Source organism: Atractosteus spatula, chromosome 1 (genome assembly GCF_055471065.1).
Source record: "Atractosteus spatula isolate fAtrSpa1 chromosome 1, fAtrSpa1.hap1, whole genome shotgun sequence".
Lineage (NCBI taxonomy): Eukaryota > Metazoa > Chordata > Actinopteri > Semionotiformes > Lepisosteidae > Atractosteus > Atractosteus spatula.
In genome coordinates, this window is record NC_142706.1 from 34,719,471 (window position 1) to 34,741,240 (window position 21,770).

General features: G+C 34.5%; 1 protein-coding gene across 1 annotated transcript in view; it reads right to left on the minus strand.

Annotated features, from left to right (window-relative positions):
* prdm5 (PR domain containing 5) overlaps window positions 1-21,770 on the minus strand; it is an 80,643-nt gene that overhangs the window by 42,932 nt on the left and 15,941 nt on the right. Inside the window, exons 6-12 of the mRNA XM_088913862.1 lie at window positions 15,307-15,399; window positions 14,948-15,069; window positions 10,329-10,408; window positions 7,866-7,950; window positions 7,257-7,414; window positions 4,977-5,070; window positions 3,261-3,421 (exon numbers count right to left, since the gene is read on the minus strand). Of these exons, the coding sequence (XP_088769988.1) occupies window positions 3,261-3,421; window positions 4,977-5,070; window positions 7,257-7,414; window positions 7,866-7,950; window positions 10,329-10,408; window positions 14,948-15,069; window positions 15,307-15,399 (793 nt within the window). The remainder of the gene's footprint in view (window positions 1-3,260; window positions 3,422-4,976; window positions 5,071-7,256; window positions 7,415-7,865; window positions 7,951-10,328; window positions 10,409-14,947; window positions 15,070-15,306; window positions 15,400-21,770) is intronic.

The window sequence follows — 21,770 nt, forward strand, 5'->3', positions numbered from 1 at the left end:
GATGTATAAGTAACAAAATTACATAAAAATAATAGGAACTGCTTGCAGTAGGTATTTCTAAGGAATGGAAGTAAATGAGATCTATTATTTCTATAATTACACTATAGTGAATGAGGAAATGAGTTTAAAATTATAAATTAATACCATATGTGGTTAAAAATAGACTACTGACATTCATTTAATTATCTCAAGGTTCCTCTCATATGGTGATTCTTAAATGCTTTCAGATAAACTTTACAGCATTTATGTTTGTAGCTACAATACAAAAACATTTTGAATGTACTGTATGTGTATAAAGCAATACAAAACAACAAAGTATTTTTTTCATTATTATATATTTTTGGACTAAGAACACTTCTGTTATTCAAAAACTAATGGCAAGAACATATGGGTATTCGCTTAAGTTCCATGCCAGTTTCAACATAGATAAAGAGGAAGGTAAGAGGATCTCAGAAAAGGCAGACTGTTGAAAGTAGTTCAGAGTCAACAACTTCTCTCAGTAGAAATATAGGTTACATGTCTAAAACGTCATTGAGTAAACTATGGTTTTAGTATGAAAACTAGAATGAAAACTTACTTGTACTGTAATATCTGACAAAAGTACAAAAGTATTGAGGATCATTTTTATCTTTAACTTGTAAAGCTTTTTAGCCCTCAGCAGCGATTCCCAAATAGTGTGGTGGTTTTTGGCCACAAGCCAAACACCCACTGGCTTCTAAGTGGAGACCACCAAATGCATTTCAGTATAAAACTGAGACGTATTTAAACCCAGAGGGAATGTAAATTCTAATCACCTACCTCCCTGCAGTAGATGCATTTTTGTATCTAGTGGTCTTAGGAGTTTGTTATAGACAGAACTAAAAAAGACCATGGTTAGAATCTTGTGTAAGATAGATAAATCTTCCCTGTACTGTAATAATGAGTATGAGTAATATTTAATTTACATTTGGGAAGTGACATGTTGATGATCATAAATTCCCCAGCATGAACATTTAGAACTTATTTATAAATGTTAAGTGACAGTTTAATACTTTATATTACAACAATACAGAAATACTGCCCCATGAAGATATTCCTTCATTCATAACCACCACTGGGTGTTTTGTTACATGAGTATTTGAAAACAATACACATGTTTAGCAGCTGTAGTTTATTACTTTTTCTTTTTTTAATGGTTGTAAAAATGAAAGCTAAGTCACTCGTTCATTTTAACACCATTTAAAGAAAATACTTTGTTCTGAAGAATGTTATGTGTCTGCTATTCTGGAAAACTACAATTGAAAGTCATCCATACCATGCTGACACATGAGACAAAGTACTATATAAACGCAGTACATAACACTTGAAAATGTCTTGTTAAGCTCTTCTAATCAAATAATAACATAAAAACTTCCCAAATACAAAACTTTAGAAACAGAATAATATACGTATCTGGAATTACTCAGTCATCATCTTGGGTGCTGGAAAGTGATAAAATAATGTCTGTTTCACACATGCTTAAATATAATTCACAGAAAATACTTTGAATACAATGCATCAGAAAAGGCTGGAAACGGATTTCATTCGAAAGGCAAGAGAAATTAAATAAAACCTGCCATACTACATTATTATTATCCATCCTTCAATTTTCTAGCTACTTCATCCAATTCGGGGTCACAGGGTAGCCAGAGTCTATCCCAGCAAACAAGGGGCACAAGGCGGGACAGGACAGGACCCTAAACAGGATGCCAGTCCATCGCAGGGACACACACACGACACAAATACAGTCACTCTTACACTCACACCAGGGCCAATTTTCCCAGAAGCTAATTAAACAACCAGTATGTTTTTTGGACTGTGGGAGGAAACCAGAGCACCGGGAGAAAACCCACATGAACATGGGGAGATCATACAAACTCCACGCAGACAGCACCTCAAGAATTGAACCACTACACCACTATTCCACCCTTTTATTTCTTCATCTACAAATCTAATTTTTAATAACACTCACAGTACATTATTGTGCATTCACTTAAGGTACTAGTCTTTGTTGAAGCTCACAAAACAGTATTTAAGCAATTTGTTTTGTTAAGTGCCAAGACAGGAACCAGTTTCAACCATACCTATAATTACACAAGACAACAATGGATTTCAGCTTCATATAAACTATGATGAGATATTTTACTTGTTTTGAATTCCTTTTTAAAGCAAAATGTTTAAATCTTATTTGAAATAGAAGGAAATTGTGTTCATACAATAGCAGTCACTAATCTCTAAACTCTCTGGAAAAACCTTACAAAATTTCCATGAATTTGTTAACTGTTTCTTCATGTAAGATGCATGAAAAGGAATAATTAGATACAGCCAAACATCGAAGCATAGAAGGTAAAAAATTATGGACACACATCCATCCATTTTCTAGCTGCTGTATCCAATGCAGGGATTGAGGGACATAGCCTATCCTTGCAAGCAACATTCGCAAGGCAGGGTAGACACTGTAGGGAACATGTCCACTGCAGGGTACATACACACACTCATCCTAGGAACAATTTTGCCAGAAGAGAATTAACCTACCAGTATGTCTTTGGACTGTGGGAGGAAAATGAAGCACCTAGAGAAACCCCACACAAACATGGGAAGAACATACAAACTCTACTCAGATAGGACCCCAAGAATTGAACCCAGGGCCCCAGTGCTGTGAGGCAGCAATGCTAACCACGGTGTCACTTGACACACATACATCTCATCATCTATCTAATCAGTCACTTTTAAGCAGGTTTCAGGTTTTACTTAAGAATAATAAAGTCACACAAGTTTTCTTTTACATTAATTCACGTAAAATCAAACTGTAGATTTACAATTTGAAAATGTTCCCTATAATAAATATTACATTTAAGCAAAAGCTGAAAGATTACTTTATATAGATCTTAATGTACTTATTTAATTATACAGTATTTTAAAATAATTTTGTTATCATTTCAACACACTAAAAAGCCCCACAATGGCATATAGGAGGTTTAATTCTGATTGGTGGAGAGGTTTATCGCTCACTGATGTCATTACAAGCCTTGAGGATCCTGGGACGTCACAGCACTCACTTGTCACTTGCTGGGAGATGAAAGTGGCATGGGTGACTGATCTCAACCCTTCCCTCTGAATTGCTGAGCTAATTGATTGTAAAGAGTGTGAGTGTACCAACCTTTATTTAGTACCAGCTGTCCAGAAAAAAACCTTAAAGTAACTACGAAGACAATCGCTCATTCTTAAATAAGACAACTCACCTTCTTGTGGCTCTTCAGAACAGAGGGAGTCACAAAAGCTTTTTCACACAAATCACACTTATACTTCTTATGGCCATCGTGCACAACCTGGATATGAACATTTAAAGTGTCCTTCCTTTTAAAAGTAGCATCACACTGATCACATTTGAAAGTCCTTTCACCTGTAAAGAATGACAATAAAAAGAAACACTACCTCAGTAACTATGAAATTGCTTGACTTATGCTTAAAGAAGAAATCTCTGTAGAATAATAACATTTTATTGCTGGACTGTTATAAAATCTGAATTGTGCAATGCAACAGAAAATCTGAGAGAGCCTTCTGTAAGTAATTACACATGAATTATATCTCTATCTTTTGAACCATTAAGAAGCAGAGAATAAACAATTTTAAAGAGAATGAAGACCACTTTCTGCACAGTTGCCTTCTTTGAACAGCTATGTTAAAAATTAAATTCAGTCCACATTTCATATCATGTATAGCACTTCAAAATCACAGTTCAATGTATGTGTATTCCACATTTATAGTATGTGTAGTGCAATTTTACTTTTAATTTCAAATATGGTTTGGGTTGACAGAAGGATGGAATACACTTCTGTTAATATTCATCAAATGTGTTACTGGATTATACTGAGGGATTTAAATTCTACCATTTCTTAGGAAACCTAGTTTCTTACATTTTTTCAAATTTCATTCTTTACTATAAGGAAAATTACACTAGGTGAATTCCACTGTTATTCCATTGATACCTACAGTATTTCCAGTCTTCAAAACCCAGGAAATAATTTGCAGGGGCAATTTATTTAGTTTCTTACTTACTAAATGTTGCATTCTTAAAAAAAATCCAAATGATTAAATTTTGAAAGTAGTCTTCTCTACTTGCTTCATACACTTGCCATATATTCACATAAATTAAGTTGACAATTTTAATGAAAATTTTCCCTAAGCATGCAGTCAACTGAAATGTGCTGTGAGAATATGGATATTTATGTTAATAATATTTATAGTTTCATGGTTTTTATAATACAGTTTTATAATAAAAATAGGTATAGTAGTATCTTCTTTTCATGCACTATGCAAACCAGGTACTTTTAAAAGGTAATTGTAACAAACGTTTTTACTGCATTTTTACTGAATTTTACTTTGTTCAGCAAGGAATGGTTTCTAATTTCCCTAAAATCATTTTATGTCACTATGAATTATGATCTAACACTGAATAAATTGTTTTCTCAATAATGTACTTCATAGCTGCAGTGTTACCTAGCAGATGTAAAAAACAATTCAGGTCTTTTCTAGGATTAATTCAATTTTTCCTATCTATATTAAACATTCAAGTAAACTCCTAGTCCTGGTTGCAAGGCAATATTATACAAAGACTGTGCTAATTTAAAATGTTCTGCTTAGTAGTCCCCCGAGATTTGTCATTCAAACTAGAAATATGGAAGGAAATACCAGCTGAGCTGGACATCATTTTGGATTATCATTTTGAGACAGAAGCCCCTCTTGTTTTTAGATTAGGAAATAAAGTATTGGTAGTATACAACTCCTAGAAAACATTAAGCATTTTGATTGAGATTCTTCTCATAATACCTTAGCTAATTTAAAGAACTCTACTTTAGCTTTACTTTTTTGTCCCTTATAATATTCTATGTATTTTATGACTACTCTGGCATTCGCTCTTCACCTGAAACTTTGTGTACCTTCAATCTGTTACTTACTATTGTGTATCAACAGGTGCCTTTGCAGGGAGAAGGGTGTCCTGAATAAAGCCTTGCATTCGTCACACTGGAATGGTCTCTCTTCCGAATGAGTCTGGAGATGAAAAGATTCAGATCATGGGAAGCAACAGCAGGCAATCTCCCTCATTATCCAAACCCTTTAAGTGGATTCAGATAGCTCTTCTAATTGAGATGGTGCAGTGATAATTATGCATCCCTCTTTAATGCAGTAAATTCAATCTGCTTATAGCTGTTTGGGATTTATCCAGGACTTCATGAGAGGAGGAGGAAAAAACAGGAATTAGCAGGCAGCATCAAATAACAAATAACAGAGTTCTAATTGTAGAGTGCTTCTATGTCTTGTGTTTTTATCTCTCCAATCCATCAGCTGGTCTTCCCAATTAGCAGAGAAAAGATAACAGGATTGTGAGTCCTGAATTTAAAGGAGCTTTGTATATCTTACAATGCTACTAATTTAAACTACTTATTCATCTTGTGTTTTTTTAATTCCTCCTAATACTCCTGATGTGTTGATGTGTAAACACTGCAAATCTGATAAGGGAAAATAAATTCAATACTGGTGGAAAGCTTCAGATTTCTTACAGTTAAGTATTCACAAATCACAATGTGTACACAGAAGTCCATGGAATGTCTGCATTAGCAGTATAGGAACAGACTCAAAAACATGTAATACTAAATTACCAACATTAACAGGACACATTACTTTATTTGTTCAAAGCTTGCACTTCAAATTTACATCGTAGCTACTGTAAGAAATGTATAAATTAAAAAAGCGAAATTTTCCTTAAAATAAAGATTAATGTATTTTGAGACTGATACTTCTTCATTGTGATCCCTTTTTGGAGTTTGGTCCCATGCCATTTTGGCATAACACTGACACACACAAACACAGAATGTAAATGGTGATATAAACATAGCACATACTCCAGATGAAAGAAAAAAAGTGATAATTTCACTGTACTGTGAGATTAATTACAACTATTTTCCTTTGATTTATTACTTTAAGCATGAGAGATGGTGCAGAGATCCCATATCAAATCCCATATGGCACTCAACATGAGCCAAACTGCAAAAACCTTGTAAGTATCTTGTAACGCATTTACCAGCAATGGGAGAAAAGTTTCTGGGTCTGGGGAGGAAACTGGCCAAGTGATTTTTTACAGTCTAATAATTTCTGAGCTCCAGTTAAAGAGGTGAGGTCTGGTGGTTGAAAGTATAACCTTAGGTCACATCTAATGACAGGCATACAGAAATTAAGCCAGGCAGGTCGGGGCCACTTTCTCAGGATCCAGTTTCTTCTAAAATGCTCAGAACTTTTATAAGCATATGTAGAGGTTTCAGAAGACGTACTGTACTTTTAATGTAGCTCAATTATGGTGATAGTAACACTAATGTCTGAAACCTCTGAACAATAGGACTCTTCTTTGGAAGATAAGGAACATATTTTATAACTGTTATACATGTGAACATGTTAATGATTAAACATTACATATTGCTTTACATCTATGACAACAGCTGGTCAATGTCATGATTAAAATTATATATAAACAAGAATCTACAAAGTTACTTCTACTAATGTATGTTTTTCACTCACAAAGATCATAGTACACTTGTATAATATGTGGATAGATATTAAAACACAAAAAAAGATCATGGTACATGGCACAGTTGTTTTTCAATAAAACTGATTGAAAATTAGTTTTCTTCCAAATAAAATAAACTAAATAATCACACTGTAAATATTAAATAATTTTTTTCTTTATTTTATTTTATAATACTTCACTTGAATACTCTCTTTTGTACAACAGAAAAAATGCATAATATAGAATAAGGAAAGCTGTATGTAAGGTAATTTACTATTTTCATCTCAGTGATTGACAAGAACATAAGTCAAACACTCTATTTGGTATAAAAAGTAAATAATAGATACATAACCTGAGTTATCACACCAGTTTCATACCAAATTCCTTACATTTGCTTTTGGACATAGAAACATGACACAAGCTGCTTTTGTACACATAAACCTGAAACTGTCTTGCGTTTTGGTTAGATACATGACCTTAACGATGAGTTTGCTGGCACCAAAAAGCTGGATATAGATTAAATACAGGTAGGTATCTTGGGTAATACAAGACCATGCTCAGGGAGACCTCACACAAGAAATACTACATCACTCATCATATTTTCTTATACTTTAATCAACAAATTGTTTTCCAATCTCTTGATTTTTTAACCCAAAAATGTGAACCCCTGACTCACCTTCTTGTGATTTTTGTACACATTTCTATGTGCAAACTCCTTCCCACAGAGCTTGCACTTATAGGGCTTGTCCTCACTGTGGATGATTTTGTGAGCTGTCACTTGGTCAAGGCGTTTGAAGGACCTGCTGCAGACCTCACAGGTGTAGGGGCGTTTCTCTGCCAAAGAAGGAGAAGGGGACATTTAATCTTCTTTTACACTACAGGACAGATGAAAGGAGGAGAATCTGCTCCTCCGAGAGATGACTGCAATTAAGTCACTGCAATTAAGTTCAGACTAATTAAACAGGCATCTAATGCCCTTCATTTTCGACCATTAAATCACTTCTTAAAAGATGAATGCTTGTTTATCTCAAGGAAATTGGTAGGCTCATCACAATCCTCTTTCCCAAATGCTAAATACAGATTAATTGCCTTACTTCAAAAAAGACTGACTTCAAAGAGAATGGACATCACCTAAAAAATATTTGAGAATCTAGGAGAGGACACATCTTGTTCTGAAATAGTCATATACAGTGTAATTACAACACTATCTCACCTCTTCTACCTGTACATAATTTGGTAGCAGATTTATCCAACTTTATCACTGCAAGCCTGAATGTAACCCTACCTGAATGAGTAATCATGTGCCGTTTAAGCTGGTTAGTTGAAATGAACTTCTTGTCACATGCTGGGCAGTCAAAGACCTCATGAACCTATGGAAGTAGAGATAAACAGTTACATTACAATTACACAGTCCTTAAGAATAATAATAAAAAAACAGATCAAACAAATAGAGCTTCCAACTGCTCTTGTGCTGGGCTTTCAATACATTTTTGCCTGGTGTAAGGATAACATTGAAAACCCTAGTGGAAATTACATATTTTATAATCTCTTAATATATTAAATTACATGTGAAAGAAAAGCCCTGCCTTTCATAACAGTGAAAAAATACACTAGCAGAACTGTGTTTGGGGAAGAGATCTGTGCTGTGTGTGATGTTAATACTGCTTATAAAAGGGAAAAGGAAATCTAATTTAGCTTACCAAAAAGTTTCAATAACTGTTTCCCAATATATTTCCACCCCTATTTCCTCCATGAAATAAACTGTCTCTGATAGTTTAATGTGAATACAGAGAAATTACTCAGACATACAGGACATGAAATTAAAACCTTTATAAAGAAAAATATCAATAAACCATGAAGACATTTACCACTGCAATATGAAATGAGAGAATTTCATTAAGACTCCTTAGGCCCCTATCGGGATCTGTGATGGCTAAAAAATTTACACTCCCATTTCCTCATCTTGATGTTTAAGGAATAAATCCATAATTTAAAAGAAAGAGTAAAAAAAATAGGCTCAACAGAATATTACATTCACAATTCCCATAATTCATAATAAATCAGAAGTTAAAAAGATGGCTTAAAATGACTAAATTAATGCTGGAAATGTCCATATCTGGACACTTTGATTGAAGGATTATTAATTCTACAGTGTAAAATTTACTCTACAATATTCTAGCAGAATAGACTGAAGACTGAAACTGAAACTGAAGACTGAAGACTGAAAAAATCACATACAGTAACAGAAACTGATTAACAACCAAAGATCTATTATTTTGCACATAAGCACTAGTTTTGATGCTAAGGGAACACGAAGTGTGATGACAGGCTCCCTTGAAATATATCTCCTTTTCCCCTAAGCCATCCCTGACCCCAAAAGTGAAAAAGACTTGAATTCACAAAAAACTAAAAAATATGTAAGAAATTGTTAATACCTCTGTGAATCCATAGCAAAAGATATGTGTATAGCACAGCCTTGGCTTCAGACGCTACTTTCCTACACATTTTACCAGAGCTTTATAGATGAAACCAGTGTCATTACTATAATTAGCAGATTAAAAACTGCGGTTTCCCATGAAACTTTTAAGGGGATTATTCAATAAGGATTTTTTTTTTGCATTTCATTTCAAAGGAAATATTCCAGATTGGTAACGGTGATGGTAAATCAGATTTATTGTATGCCTCACAAGAACACCCACTGTGCAGGTAATTGATCTCCACTGGGGAGAGGCATCATCTCTTCCATTTTAAGCAAGAGAAAAACAACATATTCAGACATGTATTATTTAAATAAATGAACTGTGTGTTTTAACTGCTTATCTGAAATTAGGTGAAGTCATAATTAATGGTATTTCTGAGAGTTTTTCAATAAAGGACAGCGTTTTTAAAAGTATAAACATCAAAAAGCACTTCCACACCTAGAAAGAATAAAATATATGAGACACCTCTGCATACAAACCTTCCAATCAACACTTTTGATCAAGTTGCTTTGTGGAAAAAAAACAACCAACAGAGGTCCAATTAAACTAACACTGCTCCTTTAAGGAAAATTCCACACTTCCTTTCTGTTCAATTTCAAAATAAAATTTGTACTTTCTAAGTAAGGCTAATTGTAACATTTTTATTTACAAATAAATTGGTGGCATCGGGATTGTGATGGAGCTGTTAAAAAACTGCAGCCTGTTTGTGAAGTTTTGAATTTCACAGCAAAATCTTCAGGGAATTCACAGAAATGTGTTTGAGAAATTTCTTACTAGAATGTGTCACACATGAGAAAATGTAAAAAAAAACATTTTGGTTTCAATTTCCAATGGTAGTTCAGAACGATTTTCAATTCCATAGCCTCATTTGAAAAGAGTGTACCTAAAAGCCAAGGTATGTTTACAATGTTTTACATAACAAATTAACTTTTGAGACAGACTGGACCACCTAACATGTTACATTCACAATATTAAAATAGACATAAAACATAGAACCAGTAACATTATACCATTTTAAACTGTTAAAATGTTACAAACTTCAAATAAAGAAATTTGTTATAATTATCTGCTGTTCAAAAAACACATTACACACATCAAATACACATAAACTACTCTAATCTACTCAACTCTCAAATTTGCTTCCTCTTTTAAAAGGAATATCAAAGGGCAAGAGTATATTTTTTGTGTCTGACCAGTGGTTCCAGAGTCATGACATCCTGACCTAAGTGTAAGCAGATCATACTGTGAGACAGCCCTATCCACCTGACCTTTCGATGCTCCTGCAGGTTCACAGCTGAAGAACACTTCTTATTGCAAATGGAGCACATCAGTTTCTTGCGAGCATTTCCTACGAAAGAAACAAAACACCATCAGCGATTCTGACCAGGAAAAGTAGAAGTGACCCCCCAAAACTGGCAGCGGGTGTGTGGCTCTTCACAGGTCAGTCCACACAAGTAAGGCTGTGCGTTTCAAGCTCTCTCTGAAGGTGTTAAATTTCTGATGTGCTCAGCAGGGGTGCAATAATTTTAGAAAGTTTCAATTTGGGCCATTTTGACAAATAAAAGAACATATTACCACTACAGAATGTTTTACAAAATCTAATGGCATTGTTTTACAATGACAACAACATAGAGAGTCAATCAAACATACATACTGTACATTATTATTTTACAGCAAGCCAATATTTCCAGGAGACTTATTTTGGAGTGGAGCAGATACGACAGAAACACTGAATGCATGCCCCGAAGAGTTTAAAAACAGAGACTGGAAGTTCTGTTGTTTTTTATCCAACATGCTTACTGTACTCTTTAATCTCTATCCACACATTATCATTAAAAAGTATTAAAGCAATTATCAATTGCCAAATACAAAATATTGTTGCCAGGTTATCTAAACATTTAAAAAGAAATGGAAAACTGTATAATGGAAACTGCATTTGCATTAATTCACTGGACTACCTAGTTCGCAAGAAATAAGATACGATAATTACATTATTTTTCATTATTTTATTAATTAAAAACAACTATAGTATGGTTATAAATATTACTCTTAGTAAAAAATAGTGGTAACCAATGGTAGATAATATTTTGAAATAAAAGGGGAATATATTATTTAAAAGTGTTATAACAATGTACTGTTTAAACTGGATTATAGAAATTTATAATATAAACCAAGACTGTAAACAGTTTTTTGTATACACATTTACCAAAGAAAACAAAGAACATGCTTGGCAGTTAAAAATTTGGCTTTCATTTTTGCAGTTCAAAGCATCTCATATGCTTAGGCAGCTGTGGAATTTGAGCAAACAATTTTTACTCCATGACTAAAAAACAATTTGCTTTGATCAGTTACAAAATTTCCAGAAAAATCACCTGTAGCTAAAAATTCCATTAATGGAAAGTCTAGAAATATTAACCATTTCAGTCACAATTTAAAATGCATTAGTAGAGCAATAATATTGTAAACTTTCATGCCTCTAAAGCACATAAAAGTTGACATTGCCTCTCATTAGGAATTGCTCTTGACAGTGTAACTCAGTGATTCACAATACAACCAGACATGAGTACTCTGTTCACTGTTGAGTGCAAGGGGCTATTAATCTGAATACCCATGAAAAATTATATGGTAGGTCAAAGGTCAATTACCAGATGTATTTCCTTTCCTTTTCACAGTTGGATTAAAAAGTGACATCTAATTAACTCTGCCTATATCCAATGGTTTCAAGTTCATTTTAATAGACTATAAAACTTATTTTATTACAGGGCACAATTATTGCAGACTCTCATGCTTTATTTATGTCCAAATGTTCCTGTGACATACATCTGTAGATGTTTCAAATCATTTTTTCTCCATTATATTCCTCTAAAGGAGCCAGGACATGAGTATATGAGATGTAATGTGAAGGGAGAAAAAGAAAAATACACCTCAAATGAACCCTGAAGCATACCATACAAAAGCTTTTTCTTGCTAGTCCAAAGAAGAAAGCATCCTTTTACATAGCACAGTGTATTGGAAAAAGTAGAGTTAACAAGCACTGAACAAAATTCAAACATAAGTTTATCTTACATGTAAATTACAATGTTCAACAATGTGCCTTATCTTAGAGTAAATCGCTATGTCTCTGATTTATTCACGCACAAACCAAATAAGACACTGTATACACCTCAAGACAGTGAAATTTAGGGAACAGTAACTATATAATGTAGAACAATATTTTTTAACAACGGTCATAGCCTTTCTGTTCAGTTTCAGAAGGACCAGTATTAATATTGCAGGGCTAACACCAGATCCAGTAAATTAAACTAAACTAAAGTCTGAAATGTATTTCATATGATTCTTGGTTGTTTTTTGAACATGTTGTGTCCATTTTAATAAAACGACTTTAGTAAAACACACTTCTGAAAGGCTGATTAACAGAAAGTACACGGGGAAGCAAATCAGCATTGCACATAGCTCAAAAAACTCTTACCTTCAAATAAGACTTCTGAAATCTAAAAGAGGGGAAGTGAAATAGGAAATTGAATTAGAGTTTAACTGACTGAAGGTCTTCCTTCTTGTGATGTGTTAGCTTTATGTGACACATTTTGTCTTACCCTGTACACTTTGTGGAAATCAGCTTTCAGAAACATTGAAGAAGCTCTTTTTACTAGAATTCTAAGACTGATAAAAATAAGAGAATCACAAATACTTAAGTATACAAAAAATGGCAAACAAGATACAAATCGGGACACATTCTAAAACTAAGAACCTTACATATACTGTTTTATAACATGCAAGCTGTCTACTGCTCAGACAAAATGATTCATGGTTGTTACAAAAGTTGTGTAACTACAATTAAAATGATTCAGGGTGGGTTCATATCACTTATTCTAAAAACAGCCATTCATTAAATCTCAATGTTCATAGAGGTACAGATTTTTCACTGCATATGGCCATTTTGGTATAAAGCTTTATACAATGTATAATCACTATTAAGAACACATCCAATATTAAAGGAATATGTATATAAAATTTCGATATATTCATAACAAAATCAAATGCCACATTTTCACTGCTAAGATATTTTGTCTCCAGCAGCATTTGCCAGTTTGAACTTTTTACATTCTCAAAAATTTCAAGAAAAAAAAGGTTTTAAGTACCTTGGAATGAAGTAATTTAGATAAGATAACACCGTAGGCAAGGTACAGAGCAAGATCAATATGGTATAAGAAGATTTGAGGTTTTAACTACGCACTATGTGCACGTGTGCCTAGCTTCTGTACCTCCTTGGCCGATTAACTGGCTCAATTGAAAGCTTAAATTCACATCTGCTTCTTGTTTCGTTAATACTAAATACCATCTTTTAATGACTAAAATTGCCAACACATATTACAGACATCACAAATATCAAGCTGTACATACAAATAAACATCAAATTATCCGTAGCAATAATAAGGGTGACTTAAAAGATAAGACTGATATATTGTTGTAGTTTCTAAGTAACAACTCACAAAGTAAGCTTAATGAATCATCCAGCCTTTGGTCCTGTCACAATTTCTGTGGCCTTTTCCTTTGTTAACTAGCCAAGTTCTCTGTTATCCATCGCTTACAATAATGAAGTGTAATTTAATGACTGTATAAAGTGTTATCAAACTGCAAAATCTGCAGCAGGACTCCTGCTAGATGTGTGGTAGCCCAGCTGCCCCCATGCAACCTATGAAGGAAACATGTTTTGCTCAAATGGGGTGGTTTGCAGTAGAGCCATTCTGATCTGAGTGTTAAAAGTAACAGGCTGCGAAACTGACAGTGATAAGAATAAGGCAGTCTCAGAGGAGTCACTAACCAAGGCTGCACATTGTTACAGCATCTGAGCCAAACACATGGGCCAAACAGTTTTCACCACATAGGTAATGGAACCTGAAAGATTCCTCTGATCCTCTGGTCAAAACTGGCACAACATTTGTTGATCAAACATTTTTTACTGATAACCATAGCATATTTAATAAATGCCCGTGTGCTGCAAATAATTAATGATGCCATGCGAGGGTGTCCCAAGAAACATATAATATAACTGTAACTATGTAATATACAGTACCAGATTTAAAAAAACATAACATGAACACGGTACAGTAATTGCTAAAAGTAGGTCTATTCTCTACTTAATTAAAGAGTGACATTTAATTAATCAAGGTCAAGAGCTACTGTCATCTCACATGATATAATGATATGCAATATGCCTCCGATTTTTTTCTCTTAAAATAAGCATAATTTTGAATTTATGCCTTATGAGTTATTTGAATTTAAAAAACTGTCAAATCACTCTGTCATTATATTAAATTAAAAACAACTAATTGCAGAATAAGTTTATACTACAATGTAATACAACAATTCTCAATACCACGTATATCATGCTTCCACTGCATGTGTGTTGCATGTGATAAATAATGTGGTATAAAATTTAACTACAAACTAGTATAACATTAGTATATATTGTATAATAATCATGCAAAAAGTGTACAACACAAAATAAATCAAGATATGCAAACATTCCTGCTCTGTCCCCTTGATGTTATTCTTAAAATATCATTTGGCATCTTACGCAATTCAGGCACAGAAAAGTCACAAGTTCTTATGGCAGAGAACTAGTTTTAAAATGAAACTGAGGTCCTCCTACAGGTTAGGGTTGTCATAAAAGTTCATAGTTTGTGGTTGTAATCTAAATCTACCTAAGAAGAAATTAAAGTGTTTGCCTCAAATGAAATGTTCCAGCAGCATGAAAAAACACAAAACCTTTGCGTGTAGAAAAGCTCCTTAATTTCTAAAATCAGTCACATCAAATGTTTAATGTGACTCTGATTTTGACACCGGTTGTGACCTAAGACTATTAAAAGGATGGGTACATAATTACCTGTGTGAACATTCCCTTTGTGTTTCTTCAAGGCATCTTTACTCTTGAACCTCTTTCCACAGCTTTCAGCTTTACATATAAACCTGGCATCACCTTTACACGCTTCCTTATGCTGCTCAAAGCTAGAAATTCAAGGAACAAAGACCAACATAAATAGTCACAACACACCCATTAATTCACATGAGGGAACCTGCAAAATTAAAAATGAACAGAGACTCTACAATACAGTTACCCTCATGCCTTTGGTAAATTGAGAAAATGGAGCTTTTGAAGATTCTTGCATTAGCTAGCAGGGCAGGCAACTAGTCTGGAAAGCAGACATGCATATCGACAGTCCAATAAAGCATCTCAGTTAAAACCTTGACTCGGAGCTGAAGGTGCTATTGCACAGCGAGCACTGGTGGGATCTTGAGGTGTCTCCTGGACTGACATTTTCTGTGCAATGAAGAACACTAGAAAGACACAAACAATCGGGTCAGAAAAAGACACCTGGTTTCTGATGTGTATTCTACACCTTTAATACAAATATACAGTGTGGTAAAAATGCAAAAATGCATACCACCTTAAGGTGTTACAGTTTAACATATTGAGACATATGTGAGTTCCACCAACTCCTAAGAGTAGATACTGTAAAACTCACCTCATTTGACAATTAACAAAAATAATTTACTTTCTCATTATTTAAAAAGTTGAGCCAGCATTCAATATATTTGTGTGAAAAGTAAGTGTAGCACTTGATTCTGTAACTTGTGGCACCCTGTTTAGCAGCAATAACTTAAGTTTAATATTTCTTGGGGCAGTTGATTAGTCTTTCACATCAGTTGGGAGGAATTCTGGCTCACTCTTCCCTTACAGAACTGCTTCAACTGATGCAGTTGATGTTTGAGGGCTTTCTTGTATGCACAACTGTCTTTAGGTCCCAACACAGCATTTCTATGGGGTTTAAGAATTCGATTTGGCCATTTCAAAATTCTGAATTTGTTCTTTGTGAGACTGTCTTGCTTTTGTGTTTTGCAGCATTGTCCTGTTGCATGATTCACTTTCGGTTCAGCTTTAGCTGTCGGACAGATGGTCTCGTATTTTCCCCTAGAATGCTCTGGTGTAGGGTGGTGCAATTCATAGCAGGCTCACTAATAGCAAGGCATCCAGGTCCCGAGGCAGAAAAGCAGGCCCAAACCATTATCGTGCTTGATGGTTGGTATAATCTGAACAAACAAAGGCAGTTTTTGGTTTTCACCAAATATGACATTTTGTCCTATGGCCAGACAGCTCCATTTTTGACTTACTGCATACTGTATGTCCCGAGCACATTGTTCCAAGAGTCTTCTTTTTTACTGAAGTACTGTTTTGAAAACTTAAGCCATATAGCAATGTTCTTCTTGGAGAGCAGGGGCCTCCTCCTGGCTACCCTTTCATGAAAGCTACTGTTTTTCAATCTTTTCCTGAATCCTGGATTTAACCTTCGTTTTCTAGTTTTCTTGGGGCATCATACAATCAGATCATAGAAAGAATTTGGGATTACAGCCACTCCTGGGTAGATTGGCAAAGGTCTTGAATTTTCTCCATTTATAGATATTTGTTTTACTGTGGAATGATGGATTTCATATTGTTGTATAACCCTTCTCAGGCTGATAAGCAGCAACAATTCTTTCTCTAAGACTGTCACAGATTTCTTTTGATTTGGGCATGATGTGTTACAACAAACCTGAGTGCTAAAGACCAAACTGACAAAGTGTCTGATTTATATACAGGTGGAATCACTTCCTGATCGTCATCTAATCTTTTGCACATGTTTTGGTGCACCTGATTCCACACATCCCTTTAACTAAGATGGTAGAACTAAGGTTGTACTTTTTCACACAAAAATATTGAAGACTAGTTTACGTTTTTTAAAATAATTCATGACAAAGTAGAATTTTTGAGTTATTTGTCAAATGATGTTAGCTTGGTGAATACTAGTGAGAGTCAAATGTGTCTCAATATGTTAAAGCATAAAATTATAAGGGGGTGTACTTTTTCATTACACTGTAGTTATGAAGAACAATATAAAATTGTACATACGTCTATTTTGGATACACAGAATAAACTTCAAAATAAAGTTATAAAATGAGTCTTCATAAATGCTTCCATTAACAAATGCCAATGATATGTCATGTCATTTGCCAAACAGCGTTATGCCATACGGTGTCATGGGAAACTGTAGCCTACCCGGAAAGCAACGAAGGCAAGGCAGAGTACACTCTGGACAGGGCACCAGTCCATCACAGGGCAAGTGCAAGCCAATCATACATGGGGACAATATGGAGCCCACGGTAAAGGCCCGGACACCGGGATAACTCCCAACTCTTATCGAAAAATGCCAGGGGATCTATAATGACTGCTGAGAGTCAGGACCTCGGTTTAACGTCTCATCCGAAAGACAGCACCCACTACACCAGGGCATTAGGACCCATGCAGACCACAGGGTGGGCATCCCCCACTGGTCCCACTTACACCACTTCCAGCAGCAACCATAGCTTCCCATAGCATCCAGGTACTGACCAGGCTCAACCCTGCTTAGCTTCAGTGGGCAGCCTATTGAGAGCTGCAGGGACTGATGCATATATACAGATAAGGAACAAGTAATAGGTTTATTCCATGCTGAAAAAAAGAAGAAAGAGAACACAACGTTTCGGCCGTGGAGAAACGTTGTGTTCTCTTTCTTCTTTTTTTCAGCATGGAATAAACCTATTACTTGTTCCTTTGCAGCCTACGCATGCTGACGCAGCTACCCACCTGAACTATATACAGATAATATAAATAAGTCATTTATACAATCTTCCCTCAGGGGGGTTACATTCCAGAAAAATCCTGAGGTTGGCAGAAATGATAGATACAAAAACATGAATTATAATTCACATATAAAAGTAATAAAACAGCACAGATCTTAAAACAGCAAAATAACTGAATTTACTTAGGAGAGGGCTGAAATTAAGTGTTAATGTTAAAACTGTACTGTAACTGAACACCAAGTTGGGTGGACTCATGGTACAAAAGTTTTCACAGGCAAAACCATGGATGAGCAAGCATTTTCCCCTGTTTGAAAAGTGGTATTTAATACAGAATTTATGAATGAGAGAGTTCAGTGGTCAGCAGCCCTGCAGTTGGCAAGGAAGGGCTGTATACAGGTACTGTACATTCTGATGTAAAAAGTTGTGTGCAGCCTCCGACTTGTTTCACAGTGTAACAAGTGCATACCTGTCTGTAACAATGTTCACTGTGGACATTTCAGTGTTACCCTTTTAGTCATGGCCAAAAAGCATTCTAGGGAAAATAATCCAACAATAGTAAGGTATGTGAATTAAGGTATCTTCAAGCTTTTCTGCTATATAGAACAAAAGGTCATATAAGTAGATACCCATGAATCCAAAATACTAGAAGCTGATGGTCATTGCATTCTTCTTTGCAGATGGCAAATGTCTTGCTTTCCTCTGCCGTGTTAAGAATCTACACAGGCGTATTGACAATATTATTATGGTATCAGTAATGAACATTTTAAGTAATTTAGAAAGCTACAGGAAAACAACAATGAAAGAGTTCTGTTTACTATATTTCATGGCATTGACACATAAATAAGATTATTTGTGAGTCCAGATTGCAGAAAATCAATTAAATCTTCTGAGAGTAAATAGGCTTAACTGAAAACAAATCGGAAGAACTGTACTCCAGCACCAGTGACTGGAAAACACTGTCCCACACACTGAAGGGAAGCCACAAAAACCAAACTGAATGTAAAAACTGCAGAATTTAAATCAAGGCATGTTATGTTACTCTTGTACAATGCACAGGTATGACCTCCTTTAGAATACTGATTTAGGATTTTGGATACTGCAATATAAAAAATATTTTGCTGCTCTGTACTTCATCCAGAGAAGAGGAACCAGGTACGTTCACAAGATTGAGAGAATTCCCTTAATTGACATACTAAAATATTTTTTTTTAGTGTAGAAAAGAAAAGACTGCAAGAGTCTGTGACTCAAATTTTCAAAATATTCAAAGGTATTGACAAATATATGGAGCTATTCTGAACCATTATTATTATTATTAACCAGACACAAATGGAAATCAAGGTGTTTGTGCATTTAAAATGGATAACAGTAGGCACTACATTTATAAAACTTAGTGAGAGATTGGCATTATTTTGTACATTTTCTCTGAACCTCACCTTCTAATGAGCATATTATATTAATAAACATAAAATTATATACAAACGAAAAATAAAAAAGTTGCGATAATACAGGAATCTCAGCTCAAACAGTGGGACATTCCTACACTTGCTTAAATGTATAGACGCGCATCAACTCAAGAAACCTCAACTTCTAAACTGATTTGCATTCATAAAATTATTTCCATTAACATACTACTTAAGCTCTTCAACTAAAATCAGTATTTCTGGGTTAAGTCTGAACATCTGGATTTATGAAGTTTTTTTGAAATTTTTAAATATTTTGCCCCGTTAAGTTGTTACATATGCTGTGTGAATTTAATGCATCACAAACTAATGCATTGTTGAAACACAACAATTTTTGCAATTGTTTAAGGGGTTAATACTTTCTGAAGGTACTGTATCAAGAGTAAAGTATTTTAAATATCTCAATGATGACACCTATTCATTCATGTAAGAGATTCACAGCAGATACAATTAAAATACTGTTAAACAGCCACTTAAAATGTTTCTGACTACTCTAGAGTCATTTGGGTAAATTTTTGAACACAGTTCCTTAAGGCAAGTTTTTAAAATATTTTCTAGAAGTGCCCGAGCTAGGGATAATTTTGGCACAACGCCTATACATTTTGTGATGAATTTGCTGTGCTTTAGGGTGCATTTAAAATGCAGGAAAAGTGTTCTTTTATTGTTTCCTCGACAAACAATTTTGGCCCAATTTTGCAGTTTTACCCGAGCCATGCGCCTGCCAATCAAAAGTGGTCAGAACTCAAAAGTCTGAAAACACCATTTCTACATGCTAAATACCATTATCTATATGCATTTAAAGCATATAAATAAGACAAATGGTAGGTTTAGCCAAATTTAAAATTACTTCAAATTCAGTATTTTCTATCTTGGATTCATGATTCATTTTCTGATATTCTCTATTTAACACTCTTGACTTGAACACACTAAATATTATCAGTTAAATGTTTACCTGGTCTTTTGTCAACGTTTCTCTAATTTCCTTTTCAGCTTCTAGAGTGTTTGGTAATCTTCCTACTTGTGTGTCCTCTGCTTCTTGTTTGCTAACTAAAGCAGAATTAAAATCATTAATGTGAGTTCAGAAAAGCAGCAGTCTTCTGTGGTTTTTATTTTGAATTCTATTTTCTTTAATTTCCTTGAGTTTATGAAGCTCTAGCAAATTTCAACAATGTAGACTTCTGTACCTTTATGTCATAAAGAGCTGAAGTTCCCCAGCTAGCTAGAGTGAATACAACAGAGGAATATGTTTCCTCTTTCCTTCTTAAGAATTATTTTGTGACAAAAGCTGGCCAAACACCACAAGACACCAAACAATGCAAATGGCCACTACATACTAGAGCTCAGCTTATCATACATGCATTTCCTTGAACATCTACCACTTGCAGTTTGAGAATTAATCTTTTACACTGAACCTTAACAAGCTTTGTGAAAGTCTAAATACATTATGCTCCACACATCTTTTGTATCCATTAATGCTGTTGCTTGTTCAATGAATTCTTACAATTTAGTTAAGCAATCCATGCTGACTATCCCCCAGAATTCTCTTGCCATACAGATGATCATCTACTTTAGTTCCAATTAAAATTTCCATAAAGTTAAGGAATTGTACTTATGACTGTAACTGAAGTAAGACTAATTGACCTATAATTACTTGCTTTGGTTTTGTCACACTTTTAGTCAATTGGCACTACAAATAGCAATTTTTGTACTACCGCAGCTTGAGTGATTTCTCAAAAGCTATGACTAAGCTGTTTACCTCTGGTTTCCTTAAACATATCTGGTAAAATAGCATCAGATTCTGGAGATTTACATTAATTCTTCTAGAAATTGTAAATCTTAAGCTTCTTCAACATTAGTATTGTCTGAAATAGCACTCACTGCTTCCTCAGGCACATTGTTGATTTCCTCACTGGTAAATAACTTAATGGACCATTTCCTTTTCACTACAAAATGTTTACTGCACATTACTATCTGACACACTTCATCTTTTACTGTTCTTCTACAGTTCTAATACTGAAAATGTATTTAGCCTTTAACTTTCATTCTCTTGATCTCTATAAGAACATTTTTGCAAAGTTTTTATAATAATCTGTTTTCTGACGTTGGATCACATTCTTTTTTAATCATTTTAGAAATTGCTTCCTTTCCCCTTATATTTTTCTTAATTAATTAACTATTCCTTCCAATAGGTGATCTGGAAAAATAAGGAATAAAGATCTGAAGACATTAGCCTTGTCTAGCATTTCAGTTTTATATACTGAGGTCCCTATTGATTTTTCTCACTCTATGTGAAGAAAATTGAAACTTTGCATAATAACCATTCTCCCTTCACACATATGATACTACTTTCATTATACAGATGCATGTGCAAGGTGTCAGATGGTATACCACAAGTGGCAACAAGTGCTTCAACATGACAAACAGCAATGCATCTTGCCTTTTTTATTTTTGCAAAGTGCACTACTCTTTAAAACTGCCAGGTGGCTCAGTGAATCCTTAATGTACAGCAGCTGTGGGTAGCTGTCACTCAAATCTTACTTTAATAATAAAAATTAAATGTTTATAAACCCATTAGTTCTTCCATGGCTAATC